Raw genomic sequence first — 26,693 nt, forward strand, 5'->3', positions numbered from 1 at the left:
AAGTACACGGAAGACAGGGGTTCAAGTCCTGACAGGTCAACTTTACTCCCCTTCGCTATACCATAGCAGCAGGCTAAGAGACAGCTTCCACAGGCCATGAGGATGTTCAACTGTCTTGAAATGCCTTAGAGCCAGGCCAGGATTTCCCTTTCTCAGTTTCTTTTTCTCCGTTTTTTTCCTACAACCATTTGGGGACTTTTATGAGCAAAATCATTTTTCAAGAATGCAATTGTATACGTATGAAAATGAAACCATTGTAACTTGATGCCAAGCTTTTTGGTCTGGCAAATAGCAATGGATTGCTCAGGGTTAGCAGTCTTTTCTTGTCTCTGTTTTTACAGCAGTGTTAGAAGGTAGCTCGTTATGTGTAGCATAGGATGACTTACTGACAGGAAGAGACTGCACATTGGAAACAATTCTGCCTCCACCAGGGCTGGACTGACAGTATAGCATACCGGGCATTTTCCCGGTGGGCCGACCCTCTTAAAAATACTAATTAAAAATGTAAAAAAATAAAAATAAAAAATAAAATAATAATAAATAAATAAATGAAAAAAGATATATATATATATATATATATTATATTTATATATATATATATTTTTTTTTTTTAACAAAAGTGACTGGCGGCCCACGATGTCATGTTGACGGCCCTCGGCCAGGGCGGCAGGGGGTGGCATTTTCCCCCCTTCCCCAAAATATGATTAGCCACCCCAGGTGCCTCCTCAGATATAAATAGACTCTAGCCCTGCAAAAAACTAATAGTGCTCATAGCGCGCCCACGAAATCGCAAATAGCGGTTCAACAAAACATAGTTTTTTCCCCACACACACTTTGATGCATGTGTATAAACATCATGGCTGTGAACTGGGGCATGTGGGTACCATTCGAAAGCTTAGAATCTCCTCTTTCCAAAATATGCATGATATTCTGTTGCCATGTACATGTCGACAACAATGACACATAGAAGACAGTCTCAGAGAAAATGCACTGTATTTCATTTGTTTTGTTTTCCTTACCAAGTTGAATGTGTACCAATGAAGATTTGTAAGTATATGCCTATGCTTTATAGTCCATGTGATAAATATATAGATTTGTGTTGATAGGCTAAATGGAGATTAATAATGGTTAATTCCTGAGACTTAATTTCAATCCTCCTGTAAATTCTGCTAATTTCTAAGGCCAAAATATTCACTGGAATGTGATAATTGCTGTCTTTGTGGTGGAATGGTGCTGTTAGTGATTCTGTAGAGTAGCCAGTGAGTAGCCACTAAGCATATTTTTGTTACTACCAATAAATATTTCAAGAAGACGCTTTTGCACACCTTGGTTGGGCAAGTGCATAGGATATTATCCCAGTGGGGTTGTCATTCAAGTGTAAAGAAATACCACACATTGTCCATTCCACCAATAAACTTTAATACAACGTTTCGGCCATCCGACCTTCTTAAAGAATGTCGGATGACTGAAACGTTGTATTAAAGTTTGTTGGTGGAATGGACAGTGTGCGGAATTTCTTTACACTTGACTACCAATAAATATAAATTTGGATATTTAGTTTAAGTATTGTATTATTTGTAATTAATGATTTATCCCTCTGTTCTTGTCTAGTCAAGCCAGACTGTTGAGGCAGAAGTTAACTAGGCTACTTTTGCCGCCCAGACTGTACATTGCAAACCTTTTTAAACAACCATCTGAAGCAAGACGCTCCAAACCTAGGGAAGGTCTATGTGCCTAACATTAGAATAGGTATGTGCCCCCCCCTCCCCTCTGTGTGTGTGTCCAAGGAGCTGATAGGACTGAGGAGTACAGATAAGGCCAGTTCATCCCCAGTTGCCAGGGGCTCTCTTCTTTCAACTTCCACAGGTTTTCTGCTAGCTAACATGACCAATTCATATATTTATTTTAAATAAACAATGGAACGTGAAGTCACTGCACGGGTGGGTTTTTTGGTACCTGAAAGAGTTTTGTGTTAAATTGTGCACCTTTTCCTCTAAACCACAACGTTAGAAGACATAAGTTACGTCAATTTAATGGCAGTGCTCCGCTAATTACCGGTATGTGGGGCCGGTCTGAGCCAAAAAAATGTCCGGTCCGTTTTGTTCCCCCAGTCCAGCCCTGGCCTCCACCCTCCATACCCACCACAGAAATTCTCTAAGCTATGAGATAAGCATCTCTCATTGGCTCCCATTATAGCCCCGTTGGCGAACGCAGCCAAGTAAAAGATGAATGGGAGCCTATTGGGCTAAATGGCTCAGCAGGGATTTGTGACGGTTCTGTTCTCTGGTTTGTAAAGATGTGTGCACATTCTGTACCTTATCATGGAAGTTGTATTAGAAGTGAAGTTTAAGGTTCCTGACATGGCTTTGTTCTCCCAAAGACGTGTTAGTTTTGTCCTGCAACACGCTAGCATTCGGCTAATACCTGCTGGCTGAGGAATCTCTGCGACTATTCACGACCAGAGCTGACGAGAGACGTACTCTAACTGATCCTAGCAGAGACATCTACGGTCACACACCTCAAAACCCCCCACCGCCGTCCAACATGTTAATTGAAGGTGCCCAAATTCTTAAGGATGAGCGCAGTCATTTCCTTTACCCCATGTACACATGCCGCTTTTCCACCACCTTAAATGCAATAAATAGGCCTAACAGGTGTCCGCAACAATCCTAACATAACTTTAAACACATCGACATCTGAAGTCAGACTTAAAACTACAAAACAAATGGCGTAGTGCCGTAAAGTCGATTGTCACGTGTTATGTCATTGCTATAGTTGAAATAAGGGTCATTTTCACGAATCTAACACTTGACAAGATGCAAACGTGTCGGCAAATGCTTTCACTTACACATATCTATCGAACGCGACCCCATTGTTTCCAGGGAAAAAATCACACCGGCAGATAGTTCTATGAGAAGCGTACAGCCCCATTGGCACCCATTCATTATTTACTTGGCTGCGATAACAAAGCTGCAGTGCCACTCCTGGCCACACCAGCTAGTGGTCGTTCTTGTACAATATTCCATTTTCTTTGCCCACCATCTACAACTCCCAATGGCTCAGCTGGCCTACAAAATATAGAGGATATGCCCTCCCGACCCTGTTTTCCATTTGTTGACCTGTTGCCTTTGAGGTGCACGCCTATCACTGTAGCCGAAATGCCCACCTCAAAGTTGAGAGGGCTTGGGAAATAAATAAGTAAATAAATAAATAAATACATACACACATATACGTACATTGCCTACATACAGGCCTACACATAAATAAGTGAATGAATGAATGAATGAATGAATTATATATATATATATATATATATATATATATATATATATATATATATATATATATATATATATATATATATATATATATATATATATATATATATATATAGTTATTTTGGTGCTTACCACTACATGGACATCTACGAGCTTAAAGGGATTTTTCCCCTTCTAAGAAGGGGTCCATTGTAGTTACAGGCTAGACCTCTACCACTAGTTCTAGGCCTCGGCGCGTCACCACTGGCTTCTCCCCCTGTTGATAAACACTTCCTCGCCCCTCCTCACTTGGGCGTAGTAGAATCACGACAGGCCTCGCGTGAGTGAACCGAGATTACTGCCAGGACCGAGGACTGAGGCGGCCACTGAGAGCATCGTTGTGGATGTCGTCTATCTAATTTTCACAAGGACAACGTAATTGTGCAACGTAACTGTGTGTTGGGGAAAGATGGGGAGCTGCCTCACTGTTGGACCAAATGAAGCCCTTGTCGTTTCAGGTAAAATTGGTGATGCATTGGCCGCTGACAAGCCTGTTGGCTAGTGTAAAAAGATTGGACAAATCCGAGGCTGTTTAGAGCTCCGATTGATATTAACATATCTTTGCCCATTAACCTACTCTATTATAGTTTAAATAATAGTTGCATATATAGTGAACACAAAAGTTGCATATTCTAAATCGATAACAGCTGGTTAGCCAAAGCAGGGGCGTGTTTTGGCACGTCCAATTTTTGCTAACAGCAATTAGCTCCTGCATTAGCTAACGTTAGTGGGTGGGTGGGGTAGTGCCACAGATAGATTCTCTTGTTTTTTCTCAAACTGCTTTCCTATCTCATATTAGCACGATGTTATATATTTTATTGGTTTTGTGTGAGCTAAACCCCAATATACGGTATGCATTCGGGGCTGTGGTCAGTTAATGAGGGCGCTAGTATGGATGGCTCCTCCTCTCCTGCGTTAGCCAGTTGTCAACACCGTGTGGATACTGTAAACTTGCTCCCGTTTGCATTTTGAATAATATATCCAGTATTCGGTATGCTCTATATTAACATGCATGCACATTTTTTTTGCACGAGCCCAGTTTGCACGCATTTAATGTAGCATTAGAACATGTCATAATGATTGTTTATGGATTCCCAGGTGGCTGCTCGAATGAGAAGACGTATGTCTCTACTGGTGGCTGGGCCTGGGCATGGTGTCTCATCTCAGATTCCCAAAGGTGTGTCTTGTTTTTTATTTTAATTATTTACACGCACGAGTTCCTGAGAAATGTACAAATCCTTACACACACACACACACACACACGCACACGCACGCACGCACGCACGCACGCACGCACTCACTCACTCACTCACTCACTCACTCACTCACTCACACACACACACACACACACACACACACACACACACACACACACACACACACACACACACACACACACACACACACACACACACACACACACGATATGGTATATGTGTGGTTTGTTACTCCCCACCCCATGCCCCAATATTTTAGTCATTTATTAATTTGGCCAATGTTTTCTTTCCATAGGATTACCTTGGAGATTATGACACTAACTCCCAAATGTGAAGAAGTGGAGACCGCAGAAGGAGTAGCCATTACGGTTACTGGGGTAGCCCAGGTACTGCTTCTATTTCACAATGGAAACGTGTTGAGTGTTTTGTGTGTTTTAATTAGTTGTGCACCTTAATCATACTGTATGGATGGATGCAAAAGCCATGCGTGCATCCTTGTGTCCTTGTTGATAAGGCCAACCACAAATCTATACTGAAGTCTAGTTTTCTTACGTAGACTATACTGTAGTCTGCATTCATTAGCGTACATGTCCACTTCCTTTCTTTTCTATGTGTATGGTATGTGAAAATTACATGAGGAAACTGGCAACACCCAGTACTGTGACGAGAATACCATAGGATGCAAGTGGCTCATTTTACATTCACCGTGAAAGATATTCAGTCAAGCACACATTAGGAAACCTTGTATTGTGTGTCACCATATCTTGGCACATGCTTATTTTGCATCTTGGAGTAGAAATGTGTATTCTATGCCGCCTTGCCCTCTATCTCTGTATGTGTTCTACTGTGTTACTCACTCTGCCAGATGCATTGGAAAAGGCAAATGTATTGGCAGGGGTAATGAATGACACCATGAACTCAGGCAAACTTGAACATACTAGCTCTGTGGTGAAATTCCATGCCGTCCAGCAGTGCATGTCTTGTTAATTATTGTTTAGTAAGCAACATGGAATGGGCATATTGTAAACAGAGTTGATTTTCCATTGACTCATCATGTGGTCATACTCTTAGGATTAAGCAAGTCTTGAAGTCCGTAAAAGATGGCAAACAAATGATAAAAGCAATTAATTTAACACATTTGTCTATTTTGAAAATGTAGCTTGATGCCAAAAGCAATTTACCCATTCATTTAAAATACAAACTGCATTACGTGTTTTTTAGTGCTGCTGGTGATTGCCTTCAGGAGGAATGAATTAAACACTGAAGATCATTTTCCTAGATAAAAATGTTTTCATGTCTGAAACAAAAGAAACTAAGATTTGATATTTTTTCTCAATTTGCTTGTATTGCCACAGAAAGTGGAAATACCTTTTAGGTGCTGTTTTCCACGTAGCCAGATATTTTTAAAAACACATTAGTTTTGGCCTTCCGTTTCCACATAAACAGAGTTTTAAAATCCGCACATCAAAAATACGGCTTTGAAAAGATCCCATGTTACAATGGGGTTTTTATATACCCACATGTTGCATTTCCCCCTAAACAGGAGAAAAAAATATCCACATTTAAAAATATCCGCCCTTAAAAATATCCAGCTGTGTGGAAACGGCACCTTAAACTCTCAACGTTTCTTCTGCAGGTTAAAGTTATGACGGATGATGACCTGCTGCCCCTGGCCTGTGAGCAGTTCTTGGGAAAATCTGTGGTGGAGATGAAAAGTGTTGTTTTGCAAACTCTGGAAGGTCATCTACGTTCTATTTTAGGTATGCCTATTTAATGCCTGTTCAATTGAAATGTATTTCATACGCGCTGTAATCCGCACTTTACTGTAGCCTCCATCAATATTCACCACATTAAACCTCAGTTAAAACATCTTACCTCCAAAATAAATGTCTACCACACACATGGGATAAGTTGATGGACATTTTTAGCGTTGTTTGAAAATCTTACCTATTTGCAGAATTGTAAAAACAAAACTGCTCATTGCAGCATAGGCTCTCCTATGACCCTTCACCTTAAAGGCGAAATCTGGTGTAAAATGGCTTAAATAGTGCTAAAGCATGATGCTGAGGGCTAAGTCTGGCCCCATACCTCAACTCCATTCAATACCAAAGTTCTCTATGACTCGTTTTACATGTCAACAACCCTGCCACTCTACAGAATGAAGTTTTGAGCAACTTTGACCGTCGTAAATGGGTGGAAAATAGAGATATATTACGATGGCTAATTCGGTGCCGCCCCATCACAGCAGAAGCCAAATTTCAACTAGATCTTGGAATTCTGACTAGCGCTTGGAATTCTAAATGCAGGACACAAATGGAGTTGGGGTGGCTAGATGTGGTCAGAGTTAGCCCTCAGAATCATGTCTTAACACTATTTAAGCCATTTTACACCGGATTTCTCCTTTTAATGCATATGACCCTTCATGGATGATCTCGTGTGACTTGTCCAGGTACTTTAACTGTGGAGCAGATCTACCAGGACCGGGACCGGTTTGCCCAGCTGGTGAGAGAGGTGGCGTCCCCTGACGTAGGGCGCATGGGCATCGAGATCCTCAGCTTCACCATCAAAGTCAGTTCTGGAAACTGTAAAAATTTCTGGCTGTTTTTTTGTGTTTGTCAACAACGCATTGTAAGTGAGGGTTCACTTACAGTAGGTTGTGGTCAGAGCAACAGTGGTGAAAGTGAAATGCTACGTTTCAGCAGTGCGAGTCTGTGGCTTTAGACTAGAGGATGCACTCCACCCATTTCATTGCACACATTCCTGTTTCCTGGCTTTGGCAATATCAACACACACACACACACACACACACACACACACACACACACACACACACACACACACACACACACACACACACACTATTCACACATTGGGCTTGTTTTTGATGGAGCAGTGCTGCTTTTGCTATGCAGAGTGCATGCACTCTTTGCCATTTCAGTGCATTCTGGTTAACCTGGCAAAATGTGCATGCTCGCTGCGTAGCAAAAGCAGTACTGCTCCATCAAAAACGAGCCCATTTATTTCACAAGGTGTTGTGAAGTGCCAACCTGTAGTACATTTCCTTTAGCTTGTTAGCTATTGTAAAGTTGCATTTCAAAGTGGAATACATATTTTCTATCGTCAATGAAGTCATATCATATTACTGAAAATGGCAAATGCGCAATAACAGCCTCATGTATGCAGTTTGATTGCATGTAATAATGCTGCACCTAAAGACAACCTATAAATCAGATTTTATGTGATAAATTGCTTGTCTATGGCACCAATAACGATCAACAGCATACGTCATTATTATCACCTTACAGATTTAATGAGGTGATAAACACAGCCTGTGGGATGATTCATAGAACGTTGGGGAAATGCAACTCATACATTTCATTAATGTGTTTGGCTTGTCTATTTATTATAAATAGCCTTGATGGTTCTGATGGCACCTGAAAAAAAAAGACTTGTAAAGTGCTGCGGCATATTGAGCATATTTATTTATTTATTTATTTATTTATTTTTACATTGTTCCTGGATAACTAAACATGTTTTTCTGTCAACAGGATGTGTATGACAAGCTGGACTACCTCAGCTCTCTGGGGAAGACGCAGACCGCCGCCGTCCAGAGAGACGCCGACATCGGAGTGGCAGAGGCGGAGAGGGATGCCGGCATCAGGGTAAAGTGCTGCCTACGCGTGGCTGTTGAGCGAAGGAAACATTAACAAAATTTGATTTAAGGTCAATTAGCAGAATTAGATGGAGCGTTGTGCAGATAATGAGATCAGAAGCCTCCAAGAGCATTGAGAGCGTTTGTAAACAGCACCTTGTAGAATAGTTAAGGGGCTTGGGCCATTAGACGTTTTCAGTGCAATGCTATTGTCAGGCCCATGCCATCTTGTGTTGTCGTCTCTATGAGTGCAATTAAATGCAACACTGTGCTGTATTCGATTTGCTCATGAGCCATGTAAACTCTTAATTTTGAATGCGGCTGTGTTCCGGGAATATTCACATAGCACAATGCTCGACCACACATGTAAGTGAAATATTTCGGAACTTGTTTTTCAATCGAATGCGAACAATATTAAATTTAAATTCTGAATACTTGGAGGCATGTAACGCTCAGTGTGTGGGTTTTCACTACCATCCACTAATAATGTTTTAGCTACTTGTTTTATTACTTGATAATTTTTTCGACACTGCGTCTGTACCTCACCCCACAAGTTGCTTCCGCTTTGTCAACACAGTTTTTCTACAACAACATTTCAGTTACTTGTTTTGCCACTAGATAATTTTTGTCAACACAGCTTATGTTTCTCACCCCATGAGGAGTTTCAGCATGGTCAACACAGCTTCTTTCTCCTCCCTGTACTCTTTGCACAGGAAGCGGAGTGCAAGAAAGAGATGATGGACATCAAGTTCCAGGCAGACACTAAAATGGCCGACTCTAAACGAGAGCTGGAGCTGCAGAAGGCTGCTTTCAACCAGGAAGTGAACACTAAGGTCAGTGAACAAGTGCTTCCCTTCCCTTGCCTGGCCTTGTGATTCATGAGCTTTTAACTGAACTGACCTTTCCCTCCACATTACATCAGAGTCTGCTCTTCTGGGAGGAGATTACTCATGTTGCCACACAACATGACTCATGACATGCATATTACGACCAACCATTAGCGATTGGGTTAAGTCAGCGGCACAATTTAAAACTTTAGCTGGGTTCACCACTGCCACCAGTAGGGCTGGGTAAAATAATCGAGTTAATCGATAATCGATCGAATCGAAATTCACATAATTGATTCACAGGGCATAAAATAGATTTTTTGGTTCTTTTTCTTTTTGTTCTTTTTGTTAAATTTAGGTCTATGGAAAATACCCAGTAGGTATTAGTCAATTAGGCCTAGGCCTACTTATTACAAATTAGCAATCTGTTAACACTGTCAAGCCACAGCCCTTTGACATTTTTATATAAAAATAGGCAACAGCATCTTTTGGGGGAAATCCTGGCACCAAGAAGGGAACGGATTGAATCAATTCGGAATGAATCGAATCAAATCGAATTGAATCGTGATTAATCGATTCAAAGCCATAAGAATCGAAGTCGAATCAATACAGGAACATGGCTGCGATACCCAGCCCTAGTCACCAGTAATTGTTTCTCAATTCAGCAGTTCCAGAGACAATATGTACAAAATTAGCTCAAGGGCGTGTTGTTTCCTACACCCAGGAAATGAGCACTTAGATCAGCGAAAAAAAATTTCCCATGTCCACATAACCTTTAAAAGTAAACATTCATTGACAAGGCTACTACCAATATGTCAGCTTTTGCACCAAGCTGACTTTTCAGTTAAGATTTTTGAGATAATCAAGTGTGTGATTTAGTGTCTTTACATTAAAGAAATGAAATCTTTCACTTCAGAGGTCCAACTATTTGGAAAAAAAGAAGAGTCCCCTCCTTGTCTGGCTTTAAATGTCACAGATCAGTGTTCATGGATTATTGAAACCCCAAGAGTAAAAATATCAACGATGGCATTGTGAATGCAGTTATATATCAGAATCAGAGTCATCTTTATTGGCCAAATAGAGTGCAAGGGATTTGACTGTGGCAGACATACACCCGACATATAATGTGTAGTTTACTTACATTGGGTACAATAGTAAAACATAGTACACTGCTGGGAAGTGGACAACCTCGATTCCTTTTCATCAATAAACAACACTACATTACAATATACAACACAATTGGCAAGGGGAACATGTGGGCTGGCATTAAAACAGAAATAGATATAGGGGTATAATGGGAATCTATCTAATGAATGAGTATATAATATCGTTAACATAAAGCTGAAATTGATAAACCTTTTATACATGCGCAATGATAAAGATGAATCTCATAATTTTGTATTGTATAATATTTTGTATCGTTTCATAATTATGTAATATGTTATATTGTGACATGCATGTCATGTGTATACATGTATTGTGACCTGTGCAGAAAGCCGAGTCCCAGCTAGCCTATGAGCTGCAGGCCGCTAAGGAGCAGCAGAAGATTCGTCTGGAGGAGATCGAGATCGAGGTGGTGCAGAGGAAGAAGCAGATCACCATCGAGGAGCGGGAGATCGAGCGCACAGACAAGGAGCTCATCGCCACCATCAAGAGGCCCGCCGAGGCAGAGGCCTACAAGATACAACAGCTGGCCGAGGGAGACAAGTGAGTAAAGGGGGTGCAGAGCAGGCTCCGAGATCAATATCTGTCCCAAAACTAGTTTAGTACCCTTGTGCAATGCCCAGAGCTTACTTTAACCCATTTTGTCCTACAGTAAGCCCTTTTTGGGAAAGGATGCCCTCTCCCTATTAAAACCTAAATATGTCAGCCTCCGAAGCACATAAAAACATGAAATAAGTTGCATTTAAAAGCTTGGACTCTCATTTAGTTCTAGAATGTGTTCATTTCAGCTCTAACATACCCACATTTTTAATAAAACAGCTAAAATCTCAAGAACTTGAATGCAGCTTATATGTCGCTGTAGGACACAATGGGGTCTGGTAAATACAACACAAAGGGAGAAAGTGGCATTTTATTGCAGCTTCCTCCTGGCAGGTATGCCTGCTTTTGCACGAAAACCGCGGCAGATGGTCCAGAATGCGGCGGTGCATTTTTGTATTCACTCAACCCAAAAGGGCGCATGTTACTGCTCTACAGTATTTATCGAGTTGCATTGGCTACCGGCGGTGGCTGCCCGGATCAAGCGCAAGGCCCTGACCCTTGCTTCCAAAACCACCTCGGGAACAGTCCATGCTTATCTGAAGGACATACTAAGGCTGACTGTTCCTGTCAGAGAGCTGTGCTCCTCCAACACTAGCCGCCTAGTTGTGCCCTCTACTTGGTCTATGCGATCCCAGTGATGTTAGCAGTTGGTATCGTCTATTCTTGCTTACAGGATGAAATAATTTTGACTGGTGGAGAAGGCCTAATGATCAAGTGATGCTATTGCAATTTGCTAAGCAGAAATCGTTTGCAAATTATGGGGAGAAAGTACATTTTTTGTGTCTAAATACATTTGTATACATGTGAAATATTTTTTGTACCGTAATGTTTGCTGATGTGCATTTGTAACCATGTGAAATTAAAGTTGAAGCTGGCGTTCCCTGTCCTTGTTTGCAGAATGAAGAAGGTGCTGACTGCTCAGGCGGAAGCCGAGAAGATCCGCAAGATCGGTGAGGCGGAGGCTGCCTCCATCGAGGCCATTGGTAAAGCCGAGGCCGAGAAGATGAGGCTGAAGGCAGAGGCCTACCAGCAGTACGGAGAAGCGGCCAAGACCGCCCTGGTCCTGGAGGCACTGCCAAAGGTGTGTAGGCAGGCAATAGGGTTGCCAATAGGGTGCCTTGAAATACGGAATCGTCCCGTAATTAGAAAGAAAAGAACCGTTTCGTATTGAGCTGAAACGGTACACAATTTGATTGAAATGCAGGAAATTGCTAGCCTGGGCGAAAGCCGACTGTTGACTCAGTCTAACAGTCTGGCAAAAACTAAGGGGAATACAGGGAAATCAAATATGGGGGAAATCAAACAGAATGCCTCATTAACTTACATGCTACATCGGCTAGCCTAAATGAACAGAGTCTATGCTTCAGCCACGGCTGTTTGGCTATATTATTTTGAGCAGCCGGCATCACAACACGTCTTCAGCATGTTGAGCGTGAACAACGCTAGTGTACATGTCCTTGTCTTTCGTTTATTCCTTCCCAACACCACCAATTGACTGACATTGGCTTTCCCCCCAATGTTTTCCCCCATAAAAGGGCATAATGCACATGAAACACGTCATGCCGTTCATGAGTATGAGACACACACATGGCTCACTCAGTTCGCTGCACAATGAGTCCTCCCACATACTGTACATATTTGTTCCAGACAGTGCACTAAACCAGCCGATCTTAATTGGCTCTGTAATTAAGAAGACAGGTGGATGGGCTAATTAGTGAAATCACCTGTGTTAAAGGATAACTCCAGCCAATTTCAACATGCAGTTGTAATGCTCTCAGTACCTGAGATGTTTTTTTTTCCCTTCTTCAGCCTTTTCCGAGATCCTGGTCATTGTAATGGTGGCAGTTGTTTGTTTACATTTCAAAAAAACATCTTTTATTTATTCCCAAAAACATCCAAACGGTTATGTAACATCAGCAGACAATTAGCAAACATAATATGCCCCCATAACAATAGCTCAGATCTCGGGATGGGCTGAGCCAATAAATGCAGTGTCACTGGGTACTGACAAGTCAAGGGTAGTGTGAGCAACACAACAGCATTTAAATTGGCTGAACTGCTCCTCTAATTCATGGTGGGGCTTTCTCCAGCCAATTTGTTACATGATGCACCATGGTATTTGTTAACTGGCTTTGTGTGCATAAATATCATGTAACACACAATATATACAAATGGAGCTGTTGTGTTACCTGTGGGCATATTTTGAGCCCTGTTCACTTCAGTTTTTATGATGATTTTCTATTTTATGGTATGAATGAATGAATGAATGAATGAATGAATGAAACTTTATTGTCATGGCAGAGGTTGTGGTATTGCAGTACCATTGTTTCTTTGAAGACTACAGTCGGTCATCCGGCCACTTTGCTACTGTCACTTAGCAACACATTGATTTGGTGGGGGAGCAAACCAATTTCCAAGGCTTTTGTTCCATTTAACTCAAGTACTACATCCATTAATGTATCAGTGAAATGATTTTTCCCCAAAACAACCTGTCGCTTGACAACACGCGCCCACTGCAACAATATTATGTCGAATAAGCTTTTGAGTCTGAAGTGTTTTGTTTGTGTCCTAACAGATTGCTGCCAAGGTGGCCGCGCCCCTGGCCAGAACCAATGAGATCGTCATCCTGAGCGGGGAGAAAAGCGGCGTGACTGGAGAGGTGAACCGCCTGCTAGCCGAGCTGCCCGTGTCTGTCAACGCTCTCACGGGAGTGGACCTGACCAAGGTGAGAGAGAGAGGGCTGGGAGACCCTTAGATGCCATAGCTATAGCTAGTACCGTGATCTGGAACAAAAAAGTTCCAGAAGAGCCAGGCTAAAACACGAAAATATTAGGTGCTGTTTCCACGTAGCAGGATATTTTTTTTAGCAGGGTATTTTTTTCTCCTGTTAGGTGTAAACGCAACATGTGGATAAAAATAAATCCTCCATTGTAATGAATGCGTTTCAGCCCCCTAAACAGGATATTTTTATACCTGGATTTTAAATATCTGTTACGTGGAAACGGAAGGCCAAAACCAATGCAAAAACCAATGCAAAACCAGTACAACCAGGAGAAAAAAAAATATCCACATATAAAAATATCCAGCTACGTGTAAACGGCACCTTATTCTGGAACTTGAAATGCTCTGAGAGAGTGCAGACCTCCGCCAACGAAGCTGTTTGATAGAACTTGACTATTTTACCCCCTCATTTTTTCTAAGTCTTTCTCCTTTATTTTTGTGGAGTTACAACCTGGGGTGCATTTCTCGAAACCATAGTTGCTAACTACATTAGCTACTTTGTTGTTTGCAATGCAATTTCCCATTGGCAACTACCAAAGTTGCTAACTGGCTAGCAACTACGCTTTCGAGAAACGCAGCCCAGGAATGTCAAAATTCGCCCTATCCTGCAGTGGTGAAGAGTCTTTTCAAAAATTCCTAGATCCTGATTGTGATTTAATCAGTTGTTCCTTTTGTCATTTCCAACAACTCTACAAAATGTCATCAATATCCATTAATAACTTTGTGAGTTATTCTCCTAAAGTTGTGATGGGCCACCGCTCATCTGTTTAGAAGGTGCAGGATTCAGTAGAAATTTCTGTATAAAAATTAGACAATCCGCACACTTCAGGTCCATTTTTGTGCAAAGAAGCTTTACTAGACTTTCAAGCTTTCGGTCCTTAGACCCTCATCAGGCAGAGTGCATAAACACAGTGCTTGTGGTTAATTCATTATTGGCACCTGTGGTGCAGCACTCTGAGTCAGTGAAGCATTCTGGGAAATGTAGTGAAAGACAAACATGAAACATAAAGAGAGAAAACAAGAACAAGTCCATGCTTTGTAGACATCAGGCATTAACCATCATAAATTAGAGCACAAACAGTTCAAAATTAAATCCATATTTCTTTAATTATATAAACACACTCATGTCAAAATCCTTGTTTAGACCTGATGGTTGCAATGCATTTAAAGTATATATCCAAAAAAGTTCTCTTTGGCATAATTTCCGGTCGATGTCACCTCGTCTGTGTAGAGTTACTTGCTCTATACCTTGAAATCTAAGAGAAGAAAGAGGGTGTGACGGATCATTAAAATGACAGACAACAGGATAGTTTTAGTTTTAGTTTGAGTTATTCTCCTTAAAAACAAACAGACAGACAGACAAAGAAACCAACCTGACCGAAAACATTACCTCCTTGGCGGAGGTAACTACTTGGTTCAGATAGTTAAGGTGGGACCACCAAAACGTTGTTGAATGGTTCTATGACCAATCAAACGGCTATTTTTTGTTAGCCACACAGCCATTCTGCTGACTCTTAACCTCACCGTATTGTACACATTGGTGATTAGTAGTTACAAAACTCAACCTTTTTGACTGCTATTAGTGTGAATCTAACAGTGTGCGGTTGAGATTAAGGAATATAAGGAACATTAAATTCTTAGATCAAACCTTGTAAGCTTAAGCTTTTGCTGCATTCCCACTTATTGTTAATTTGAAGTCTAACCAAGAACACTCTCTGCCTCTGACAGCTACCTTTACTTAAGAAGATGACTGACGCTCAAGCCTGAGAACAATCTGCTACCCCCATCCGCTCTCTGACATGTCGACTGCATTCACTCCTACTGCCTTCAGGACACTTGAAAAACGTTTCTCTATACAAGTGGATTTGTGAACCTCTGGTGCCTTACATTGGACAGGACCAGACTATCTGCATGCAATGCTGCTCCTCGTGAACATTTACATCTTTAACGGTTGTATTCCGACTTTTTTCCATTGGTGGAATAGATGGGAGAGGTGTGTTGTTTCAATATGGGAGACAAACACTTTTTAACTCAACAGTGGGTCTCTCGATATGGTTCTGTCTGTGTATAAAGCCCAAATTAGGAAGGGAAAAAGTGAAGTTGTGTTGTGCATGTGATAACTATGTAAACAATGAACCACTTCCCTGTGTGGAAACCTATTTAATTTCACAAATGTCTTTTTCCACTCTCCAGTTGGGGAGCTTTTTTTGTAGATGTTAACAGATTCCTATCCAACACTTGTGTTGGTCTGCTGCGATGTACTGAATGGTTTACTACTAACCCTCTTCAAAGTGCCATCACAGCATTACCACAGCTTTTCAAATGGGTCAGCTCTTAACCAAGGGGGCTCAGACTTGACAGAAAGGATGACATTCTCATAGCTGAAACCAACCCAGTGTAGCTAAACTTTAAACAGAAGTTAAAGTTGATCACCAAGCTACGGGGAGCTCTGTCACTTGCGGTCATTCCCAGGGTTTTTTTTGTTTTTGAATGCACATTATTTAGAGGGGGCCAGACAGTGGTCCACTCAAAACTTCAGGAATATTTTAATGCAATGCAAAGTATTGGCACACACAGATGCCATGCTCTTGCTGTCAAAGATTGCTGTGTATGTAGTTTCATTCCAGTGATAAACATGTTTTATGGCACCTTCGATAGGCCAACGCTTTCAAGATGGCCACGAAAGCATTTTCATTTTATTATTATTTTTTTAATATTGACTTAACATTTTTTGCATTCTTAGACACTCACTTAGGGTCTGGGGTTTTGCTGTACTCTATCAGGAGAGTGCCATATTGATGATAAATAAGCCATTATATTTCAGTGTGTGAGTCATAGCACGGCTACAGTTGCATGCTATCCACTAACACTCCATATTCCGTTGGACCAACACGATCCCTATGTATTAAATGTAATATATTTGACTTGAGAGGCCAGATTGATTAATTGAATCTCCCTTTTTTGTATTTTATGTTGAGATTAGATATTACTCGTATGCATTTACCGGAGAATGGTAGGTTACCTAAAGTAAATTGACTTTATGAAGAAAAACATTCATTAAAAAAAAAAAATGCTTAATTGTTTTTATGGTGTGGGAAAGTTGGTGATCACTAATCATACCAAAGTAGATATTCTGTGATGTATAATACAGTATGCTCATTTAATGTTTTATTTATTTAAACAATTTTTACAAGATTGATTTTCATGTAAGCCACGCACATTTGTAAAACCTATTAACCAGTCTTTCTTTCTTCTAAATGAACTTTATTCTGTCTGTGAAGCCTATGTTTAAGCTAAAAAAAATCCCTTGACACAGCCATGAAATGACCATAGAGTTAGGCACTGTTTAGCTTTGTCCTGTGTAATCTGTTACAGTCCTGCTTTCCTCTGTTGGTTTTAAAGTGTTTGGGAGGAAAGCAGAAAAGAATCAGTTGGAGGTGGTTTAAAGGCTATCTGCACTATTGTCATAGTGATGTTAAAGTGATGTTGATTATCATGTAATTTTGCATTTTCACAATATACCATTTGTCCCTGTCTCAAAAAAAACCACTCAAAGGCCTCAACATAAAACTAAAAATGGCAGCTCTTTCAGTTGGTTGTTAACATTGCGCCATTTGTATGTCCTTTTGAGGTTTTGCGGTTTGATTTTTTTTTTTCTGCTCGTAAGATTTGTTTTATTACATGTAAAACCATACACTGTGTTTACTTTTGGTTTCGGGTCAGTAATGTACATTCCCATATGACCTTTAAAATTCCAATATAGAAACACTAACTGTTTTACAACACACATGCCTATGCATCATATAACAAGTTAATGTTGACCCATCAATGTATGTACCACCAGCTCATTATGTTTTGAAGCATTTATTTGCAACTATTTTACATTCATTGTCAATACATTGTAATTTTAAGACCATCACCTATCTGAGAGATGAATCTTCACCATGACAATAAACAATGGAAAACACTCCATTATGTTGCAATGCATAATTGGTATAATAAAAAAATATCCACTCCATTGATCTTTTGTGGCATGAAGTCTTTTATATCCAGGCTTAAAACCAGACTAGAACTAACCAAAGTTGTTCTACCTCATTCTGCATGTGTAACTGAGAGACTCCTTGTATTATCAAATGCCCACGCACTGGAAATTTCATTCCACCGACCAAAAAAAAACCAATACAGGTCCCCAGACAACAATGAGATTGTTTTTATTTTTAAATTTAGAACATTACACTGGGAGCAGTAATTACCTTGTTCTGTGTTAACCATTCACCGAAGGCCATCAACAGAACACTGTAGGCATTGCAATCGAACTTGCTATTTTCAGACTGCTGCAATCAGTCAACCCATAGCGCGTGCAGGCACCTTATATTATGGTGACATAAAAACGTGTCAGATTAGTAGGCCAAGTGGCAATGTAGATGGAATCTCTTGGCAAAGACATGATGGGAAAACATGCCGGTGGGTATTACGGGCATGATTAGGCCAGAGATGTGCGCTGCTGTGCTGATCCAGCAGCGACGATAGAACGCGAGCGCGCCCGCAATCTTTTGTCAGGCATATCCCAGGCAGCTCTATGCGGTGAGGGGTCTTTCCATAGAGTCAGTCACGCGCATGCGCAATCGGTAGGCTGCATTTGCAAAGCAGCAGTGGTGAAGTGGACAACACACCAAAACCGAGGAAAATACCGGTGTTGGAAATATTTATTGAAATCATGTTTTAACTGCCCGCCTTCTCCTGGAAAGTATGTATTCTATTTTGATGCGTCTGTCTTGATCGGTTTTAGTAATTTTATTAACCAGGACTCCTTCAAACGAAAGCCTAGAGCACTTGCAGCACAAAGAACATCCCACAGCCTAGTTAGCCGCTACTTAGCTATGCGATCCTATGTGATACTCAAACACTGTGTGCAAACCACTAATGGTCAGTAATTACTGGAATGTCGAGCCCGTATCTGTGTTATTTGTAATCTACGGGTTCTGGTTCTTCGTGTGTAAATATGTGTCTACCGTTGGGAACACGACCATGTATTATTGCTTAACTTACACAGAACAGTAACTGATTTTACTTGGTCATGTTAACCTCAGGTGTGCCATTTGTCTATTTATGGAGCCGTGAAATAGCTTTTAGTTTCGCTGCGTGTCAGCCTTTTCTATGTGAAGACATTAGCTGTTAGCCGTCATTAGGTGTGTGTGAATCGGTGTAGTTGAACAGCTGTCTTCACTAGCATAGCTAAACCATTGAGCTGACCCTCATGCTAAGCTCGAACAGATAATAGTTTGTGCCCTGCCAATTTGCTGACCATTTTCAACTTGTGTTGACGTAGGCCTACGGATTGGCACAGGGCTTTAATCAGTCTTCTATGTACTGGACATTTACAGCACGTGTCATAAGGATCGAGAAATGACCATGCCTGACAGGTTCTGTTGAACGAGTTGCTGCCTCTAACCTAGCCATTTTTCATGGCAACCCCGAGTGAAGCGATTGGGAAATAGGTTGGAATTTGTTGAACGTCGTCACTACAGGTTTTAAAAGCTCGTTTTTAGCGATGTGTTATCAGAGGGTGAAAACCTCCAGCGAAGGCATATTACTGATTGGTCAATGCAAGTTAAGACATGAGAGATTGAGTTATGTTCAACTGCTAGGCTGTTTCATCATCAGGCCTGTAACCATCTGCGCACTTCAACATGTTGTGTATTGCCTATGCCCACATCCGTATGCCTCGTCGTAGCCACTATTTCAAAGACTGAGGACGTGAAGTTTGAACGTTAATAGTCCACTTTTTCACCGACCGAAGTCGTAGCAACTGACAATCCTTCAAATTGGAGCAGTCAGTCAGCTGGTGGAGCGCCTGCCTGTAGGCCCCGGTCATGCAGTGGCATCTCCTGCCGTGTCCTGGGCACCTGCCAGGCGGGTTGAAGCATTCGTTTCCCACTCCGCTCATGACACTCAAAACTGCGGGGTGTAGCGCTGTGGGCTCAAACGCCAGCTGTTTTAGAGAGCGATTTAAAAAGGTCACGGATGAATGCTTGATATTTAAATGGAGTGACTCTGCAGAGAGGGGGGCTATTATAAAAGCTCTGCTCGTTGTTATGTGTAATGTATGAGGTAGGTGGCTGGCGAGGCATGGGGCTAAGGAGACGTGATGATAAAAGGCATGATTCGTCTGTGGTGAATTGTGGTAAATGCCTTTAATGTCAGTACCCACAATGACTGCTCTTGTGCGCCTGTTATTCAATTTTGAATAGAATGATCTTGCATTCCTTTTAAGTGCATTTGGTTTTGTGTGTGACTAATCCTGAACATAAAAAGTGTGTTGTCATTTCATTTCATTTGTATCTAGTATCCCAGAAGGAGAACAGCCTTCCTCAGCATATGCATTACATATGGTTACTACTGCACCCTATCTGTGGATGATTGATGCTGGCACAGTTATAATTTATGGCAGACATTGAGATGCACATAACTGCATTTTGGATGCTCTGACTGAGTAATATCCCAGCTGGGGTGTCGTTCATTCGCTCTGCCCCTGAGACTTGTTGTCACTGATCCGGTTTCTCTTGCAGTGTGACTGAGTGGGTAGCCGATGTTGCATTAGTGCCTGTGTGACATGCTGGCTTGCTTGCCAGTATCCAACCCCACATTCCAGCTTCGTTCCCACTCGCAGATGAACACTGGACTTCAGAAATGTAAGTACCGTACTGCCTGATGCAGACAGGGGCCATCTGGCTGTTCACTATATATATATATATAGTAGCTGCTGTTTTGCTTGGTGGTGTGTGAGGCAGATGTCAGGCATGAGAGTGTGTGTGTGTGTGTGTGTGTGTGTGTGTGTGTGTGTGTGTGTGTGTGTGTGTGTGTGTGTGTGTGTGTGTGTGTGTGTGTGTGTGTGTGTGTGTGTGTTTGCTTGCGTGTTTGTGTATGTGAGGGGTGGGGGTTGGGCTGGGGTGATGGACAGCTTTATTTGTGAGAGAATTGCACATTGAGGAAAACTTAAAATTATCAGTTAAATAGTTTCACAACCAGATAAAATCAAATTCCTATTTCAAGGCTTGCCTAAAGCATGTGCTTTGTGTCGTTTGGTTACGTAGGTTCACATTGTACATGGGAAGTAACATAGCAATCATTCTTCTGTAATTGCCATGTAGTCAAACATTCTAATAATTCCAATTGGCATGAATAACGATGTGTAGATAGACGACCCAAATGTGTGACAGTCTCCTCCTCCTATCTGAAGTATGTTAAGGTAGTCGCATTTGCTACTTACAGATTTACAACTTCATCAATTACTGTAGTTGATGTTAGCATTGTTCCAAAATCGTGAAACCTTGATCATTTTTTTTCATTGCCAAGTCATTGTCTAAAATTACTTATTTCTCTTTCCACTACACCTCTCCCTCCCCACTCTCTCTTTCTCTCTCTCCCTTTCTTTCTCTCTCTCTATCTCTCATTCACTCACACTCTCTCCCTCTCCCTCTCCCTCTCCCTCTCCCTCCCGCTCTCTCTCTCTCTCTCTCTCTCTCTCTCTCTCTCTCTCTCTCTCTCTCTCTCTCTCTCTCTCTCTCTCTCTATCTGTGGCACTCACTAACACACTCTCTCTTTCTTTCTCTCTCTCACTCTCTCACCCCCAACCCCCCCCCCCTTCTCTCTCTCCACCACTACCACCACAGGGGACACCACGCAGAAGATGAGATCCGCACATTATCCCTCCCCAGCGGAACTGGATGCCTATGCTAAGAAAGTCGCCAACACCCCTCTGACCATCAAGATCTTCCCCAACAGCGTGCAGGTGCCGCAGAGGAAACACGTGAGACGCACAGTCAACGGCCTCGACACCACCACCTCCTCCTCCTCCAACCATCGCTACAGCCCTTACCCTTCCTCCCACCAGGACGCCTCCTCTTCCTCCTCCTCCTCCACGCGCTCGGGCCTCCTCGCCATCGTCAAGGTGCCCGTGCCCGTCGTCAAGAGCGCCGTCTTGAAGGGCCTGGACGTCAGCTGCCGCCACCATCACCACCATCGCTTTCTGACTTCCAAGCCGGTCATAAACATGAACCACCCGCAGCAGCAACATCACCCCCAGCAACAACAACAACAACAACACCACCACCCCCCACATCCCCACCCCTTACATCCACATGGCGGGCCCTATTCGGCCGTCCAGAGCACTTTAGTACCCCCCCAGCAGCAGCAGCAGACGGCCCCCACCGGACACATGCAGGCTCTCCCTCGGCCCCAGTCCCAGTCGCAGTCCCAGGTGTCAGCCATGGCCCACAAGCAGCAAGGCTTGTCTTCGCTCCAGCTCCAGCAGCAGCAGCAAGGCATGGCTCGGCCCCAGACCATCCAGCACCATGGGATTCCTCCCCACCCCAGTTTACGGCCTCAGCCCCAGGCCAGTCTGGTCCGACAGCAGCAGCAGGCTCTGCAGCAACAGCAGCAGCAGCAGCAGCAGCCGCCGAGACTGAGCCACCCCCAGACTCTATTACAGCAGCAGCAGCAGCATCAGCAGCTGCCGCAGCAGTCGGCCGCCCAGGGCCTGAGGCTCCTGGCCGAGATGGCTCCCAGCAGGGCTCCTCCTCCTTCCTCCTCATCCATGCTGCCTCCTCACATCCTCCAGGCCCAGCAGCAGCAGCAGCAGCAGCAGCAGCAGTCGGCCCTCTCCTCTCAGCCCCAGACTCTGCCCTCTCAGGCCCCATCGGCTGCTGCAGGAGCTGGGCCCGGCCCCGGAGCTGGTCCTGGAGGACCAGGCAATGGGCTTAGACCTGGAGGCCCCGGCTCTGTACCCGTGGCCGGAGCCGTAGGTCCCCCGGGCGGTCCCTCCACCTCTGGCATGCTGGTGGTCCCAGACATGCAGGGTGGTGCAGGAGGCCCCCCTCTAGGGCCGCCTGGAGGACCGCCCGGACAAGGTGGCGTCCCGGCCCGCAAGATGCCGGACGGCGACGCGCCCCCCAACGTGACTGTGTCTACCTCAACCATCCCGCTGTCCATGGCGGCCAGCCTGCACCACAACCGGCCCAGCGACCTCAGCAGCATCGTGCACCAGATCAACCAGTTCTGCCAGGCGCGCGCGGCCGCCGGCGGGGCCAGCACCTCGGTGTGCGAGGGCCAGATCGCCAACCCCAGCCCCATCAGCCGCAACCTGCTCATCAACCACAGCTCCCGCTCCTCTTGTGGACCGCACCCACACCAACATCCACACCAACATCCCCATCCGCACCCACACCAGCTACCCAATAATAACAACCCCATGTCTATCTCCATTCCCCGCCCCGGCCTTGGCCCTTGTCCACCCGGACCTGGTTCTCTGTCCTCAGGCCCTTCCTCCTGCGCCCTCAACCCCGACGCCAACAGTGCTGCCCTGGCTGCCATCGCTGCTGCTGGTGCCTCCTCTGTGGCGGCCATGAACATGAACATGAGCATGGGTAGGCTGCCTCTGTACCAGAGCAACCCCCTGAAACAGCCGCAACCTCAGCAGCAGCACCCGCAGCATCAGCACCCGCAGGGCCCCTGGAAGCATCAGCAGCAGACGGGCCAGTCGCAGCCCCTGAGCCACCTGCCGCCGCACCTGTCCGACGGCCCGCCGCCCTGCAAGAGCGTGGCCCGCGAGGACCCCTCCGGCTCGGGCTTCCCCACCAAGGGGCTCCCCTTCTCCCAGGAGTCCTGCATGGGGCCCTCGCAGCAGCAGAAGCAGCAGCAGCAGCAGGCCTACAGCCTCAAAGCCCCGCTGGACAGACCCACGCCGTCGCCACCGGTGGTGAACGGCTTGCCCGGAGGGCCCCCGGGCATGAACTACAGTAACGGGCACTACATCCAGCAGTCGCAGCAGACGCCCTGGGGCAGCATCCTGCCCACGCCCAACAGCGACAGCTCCGGCTCGCAGGACATGACGCTCAACTTCCACGGAGGCCTGCCCGGGGGCAGCAGCAGCGCCGTGGTGGACTGTGCCCAGGCCAGCCACTACAGGACTGGGGGGATGGGCAACGGTGCCAACGGTGGCCTCCCGGCAGGGCTGGTGGACTACATGGGTGGTGGTGGTGGCGGGGACTTCCCGTGCTTCCGGGATCAGTCCGGCAACTTGGGCATGATGGGTAAGATGCCCACCAGGCTGCCCGCCGCCGCTGCTGCTGCTGCAGCTGCTGCAATGGCTGCCACCGCCAGAGCCAACGACACGGGCGACGCTAGAAATGTTCCCATGCACCACCACCCAGGGTACAGATGAGGCCGGAAACTAACGAGAGAAAAAAAGGTCATCGGCCGGTCTGACTTAACAAATACAAAAACAAGGAAAAAAAACAGCAATTAATGAAACATGCTCATTACCCAGTCTCGTGAGTTAATCCACCAAGAGCTCCGGTTTCCCAGACAAGTATTAAAACAAGTCCTTGGCTAAAAATGGAATTTAGAAGAGGAAAAGGAAACATCGTTTTCTTGTGGGGATTTTCTTTTTTCTTTCCTTCTTTTTTTTTTTGAATAGTTGAATAGTGAGATTGCATCCAGGGTTAATCCCTGTCTGAGAAACCAGCTCCAAGTGTTAGAATAATGAATAGTGCTCTTATGGTGTTATGTGAAGGTCATAAACTCCCCAGCTTTTCCTATATTTCTCTGTGTCCCTGGGGGTGAAACTAGGGGTTCTAACAACTCGTATAGATTTACTTTTCCGTTAGATTTTTTTGTTGTTGTTGGATAAAAGAAACAGTGGCTTCATTTTCTATCTGCCCCTGAAATAAATTGAGCCCAGTTTTGTTGTCCGTAAAACAAAAACCAACAAAAAAAACATGCATAGTGTTGCGCATACTCGTAGTGTTTACAAGTAGGGAATGTTCATGTCATCTTCATGACTACATTGAAACCCAACCCACCATCTTCTCCTATTCTCCTTCCTCGTCTTAAAAAAGTAGAACAAAATTGATTTAGATATAATAGGACACTGTGAGGAATAGGATATTTCTATAATCTAGAACATTGACGTTTGTTTTGGTTGGTTTGTTAGCCCACTAGGTCTGTAAAGATCTCCTCTAAAGAAGTGCCATGGAAACTTGTGCACTCGAGAAACCAGGTTGAACATAAAATCAGTGTTCTCCTCTCGGACGTTTACTCAATATCGCTTGCTATTACTGTCGTCACTGAACGCAGGGGGAACACTACGGAATAAGGAACAAGTGTTGGTTGGCTTGGCGCAAGTGCACATTAGGAGATGAGACTGTTGATAATTTCGAGACTGTTGTTGTAATTTCAGGTTCAAAAGTTTAGACAGGCTGTTTTTAAAGAGTTCTGCAGAAGCATTTTACAGAGCGTTTTTTGGTCTCACTGTCAAACAGTGTGTCTTTGATTGTCCAGGAAATATTTGTTTCCGATTTCCTCCATGTAGGATTTCCATTGGAACTTGTGCCATGTCCTCTCTCTCTCTCTCTCTCTCTCTCTATCGTGTTGTTTCTTATGGAAGAGCTATCACTACTTGAATTGAATTCCTGAAGGTGATTCCTGGCGATCCTGGGGTGCATTTCTCGAAAGCGTAGTTGCTAACTACGGTAGCTACTTTGTTGGTTGCAATGCAATTTCCCATTGGCAACTACCCAAGTTGCTAAATGCTAACAACTATGCTTTTGAGAAATGCACTCCTGAAATGTATTGTACATTTTGGCCTAAAATGGAAAAAAAATCTTCCCCTTTCTTTTTTTATGTTGTGTTTTTTTATTAGTTTATCGTAGTTGTAGTTCTAACGAACGATGGGAGGTTTTTCGAAAAACCCTAAAGACCAAATGGATTGCTAGCGAGAGCAGCATGATGCCACACTGTACTGTACTAACTGTATAATCAGGTCCTTACTACTCCTCTACTGCACACTGTTTTCCACTGCCCTACTACTATACTACTATTACTACTGTGTTTGTGATGCAAAGCTAGCACTGTACCTCGGTGTAGGAGCTACAACACAAGCATACTTCTGCTGCTCTTGTAAGCAGTCCCATAAGGTGTCACCTTTGGCAACGAGGGTCGTCTCCACTGAAGTCAAGTGGCTTAGCTCTTGCCTGGAGAGGTGACCTGCATCCTCTCTCTCTCTCTCTCTCTCTCTCTCTCTCTCTCTCTCTCTCTCTCTCTCTCTCTCTCTCTCTCTCTCTCTCTCTCTCTCTCTGTCTGGATATCACTGTAGAAGGGATCTCCTGCCTGTGGTAGTCCCTGCCTGTGCCCTAAAAGGCAAGTGTTGACATTTGTGCCCTTCTCTGTCTCTCTCTCTCTCTCTCTCTCTCTCTCTCTCTCCCTCCCTCCCTCCATGGCTGTGTGGTTGGTAGTGAATCTCCTGGTTGTCAGTGTTTTTGTTATGGCCTTGCCATCTGTGTTCTCAGGTCTGCCCGTGCCTCCTCCTCCTGCCCCCTCTCTTACAGTCAGCCATTTTGAGTTTTTTTAGGGTCGTTTTGCTTTTTGAATTGGAAGGGCGACTCAGGAGTCCTCAGTGAAGAATAGTCTGTTTTTTGTCTTTCTTTGTCTCTTTTCATGTTCCTCCTTTTTCCTCCTTTTCTTTTTTTTCCCTTTCTCGTTAATGGCAGTGAACACACTTTAGTTGTTTATTTGTGTGGGGTTTGTGGGCTGCTCGAAGCCTACTGCTATGGTTCCCCCTACTACCCCCTGGTTGTAAAGCCTTAAGATATTTAGTCTGTTGACTTGAGTGTGGTGCAGAAGTCTAAATTTAATAACGATATTAGCAAGTATACTAAAAAAACATAATTTTAATCTAAGAATAATGTTAATTTGAAACTGGTTTTAAGGGGACAGGGAGGGTTAACTTGTTCGTGAATTTTTTTCTACAGGTTCAAGCACTGGGCTCAAACAGTTTCGTTGTTTGTTAGCACTATTGTCAGACCACGTCTTGAAATAATGTTCACCCTTTTTTCTTTTCTTTTTGCTGCTGATGTGAAATAATCGGAAGTTCTTCTTGCCCCATCATGTGTCTTGAGTGTATGTGTCTGTGTGAGTGTATGTGTGTGTGTGTGTGTGTGTGTGTGTGAGTGTATGTGTGTTTGTGTGTGCATGCCCGAGGCGTGCATAGGACATGCGGTCAGAGAGGTCAGAACATACACACAGTCTTCAGTTCTGAACTCGTAAATAAAAGGGTTGTCTCGGATGCAAGACCTCA

The 26,693-nt window shown here is 43.8% G+C and overlaps 2 protein-coding genes across 2 annotated transcripts; both read left to right on the forward strand.

Moving 5' to 3' along the window:
- The first annotated feature begins 3,582 nt into the window (after positions 1-3,582).
- On the forward strand, positions 3,583-17,576 carry flot2b (flotillin 2b). The gene is made up of 11 exons (XM_063205413.1): positions 3,583-3,775; positions 4,416-4,494; positions 4,830-4,920; positions 6,171-6,294; positions 6,984-7,102; positions 8,083-8,196; positions 8,900-9,019; positions 10,506-10,720; positions 11,675-11,858; positions 13,353-13,502; positions 15,287-17,576. The coding sequence occupies exons 1-11, from the start codon at positions 3,727-3,729 to the stop codon at positions 15,323-15,325; spliced, it is 1,284 nt and encodes a 427-aa protein (XP_063061483.1). The 5' UTR covers positions 3,583-3,726; the 3' UTR covers positions 15,326-17,576.
- Positions 17,577-18,176: 600 nt separating this feature from the next.
- On the forward strand, positions 18,177-26,681 carry fam222bb (family with sequence similarity 222 member Bb). The gene is made up of 3 exons (XM_063205414.1): positions 18,177-18,305; positions 20,128-20,250; positions 21,232-26,681. The coding sequence occupies exons 2-3, from the start codon at positions 20,172-20,174 to the stop codon at positions 23,778-23,780; spliced, it is 2,628 nt and encodes an 875-aa protein (XP_063061484.1). The 5' UTR covers positions 18,177-18,305; positions 20,128-20,171; the 3' UTR covers positions 23,781-26,681.
- Positions 26,682-26,693: the final 12 nt, after the last annotated feature.

This window comes from Engraulis encrasicolus, chromosome 8 (genome assembly GCF_034702125.1).
Source record: "Engraulis encrasicolus isolate BLACKSEA-1 chromosome 8, IST_EnEncr_1.0, whole genome shotgun sequence".
Classification (NCBI taxonomy): Eukaryota; Metazoa; Chordata; class Actinopteri; order Clupeiformes; family Engraulidae; genus Engraulis; species Engraulis encrasicolus.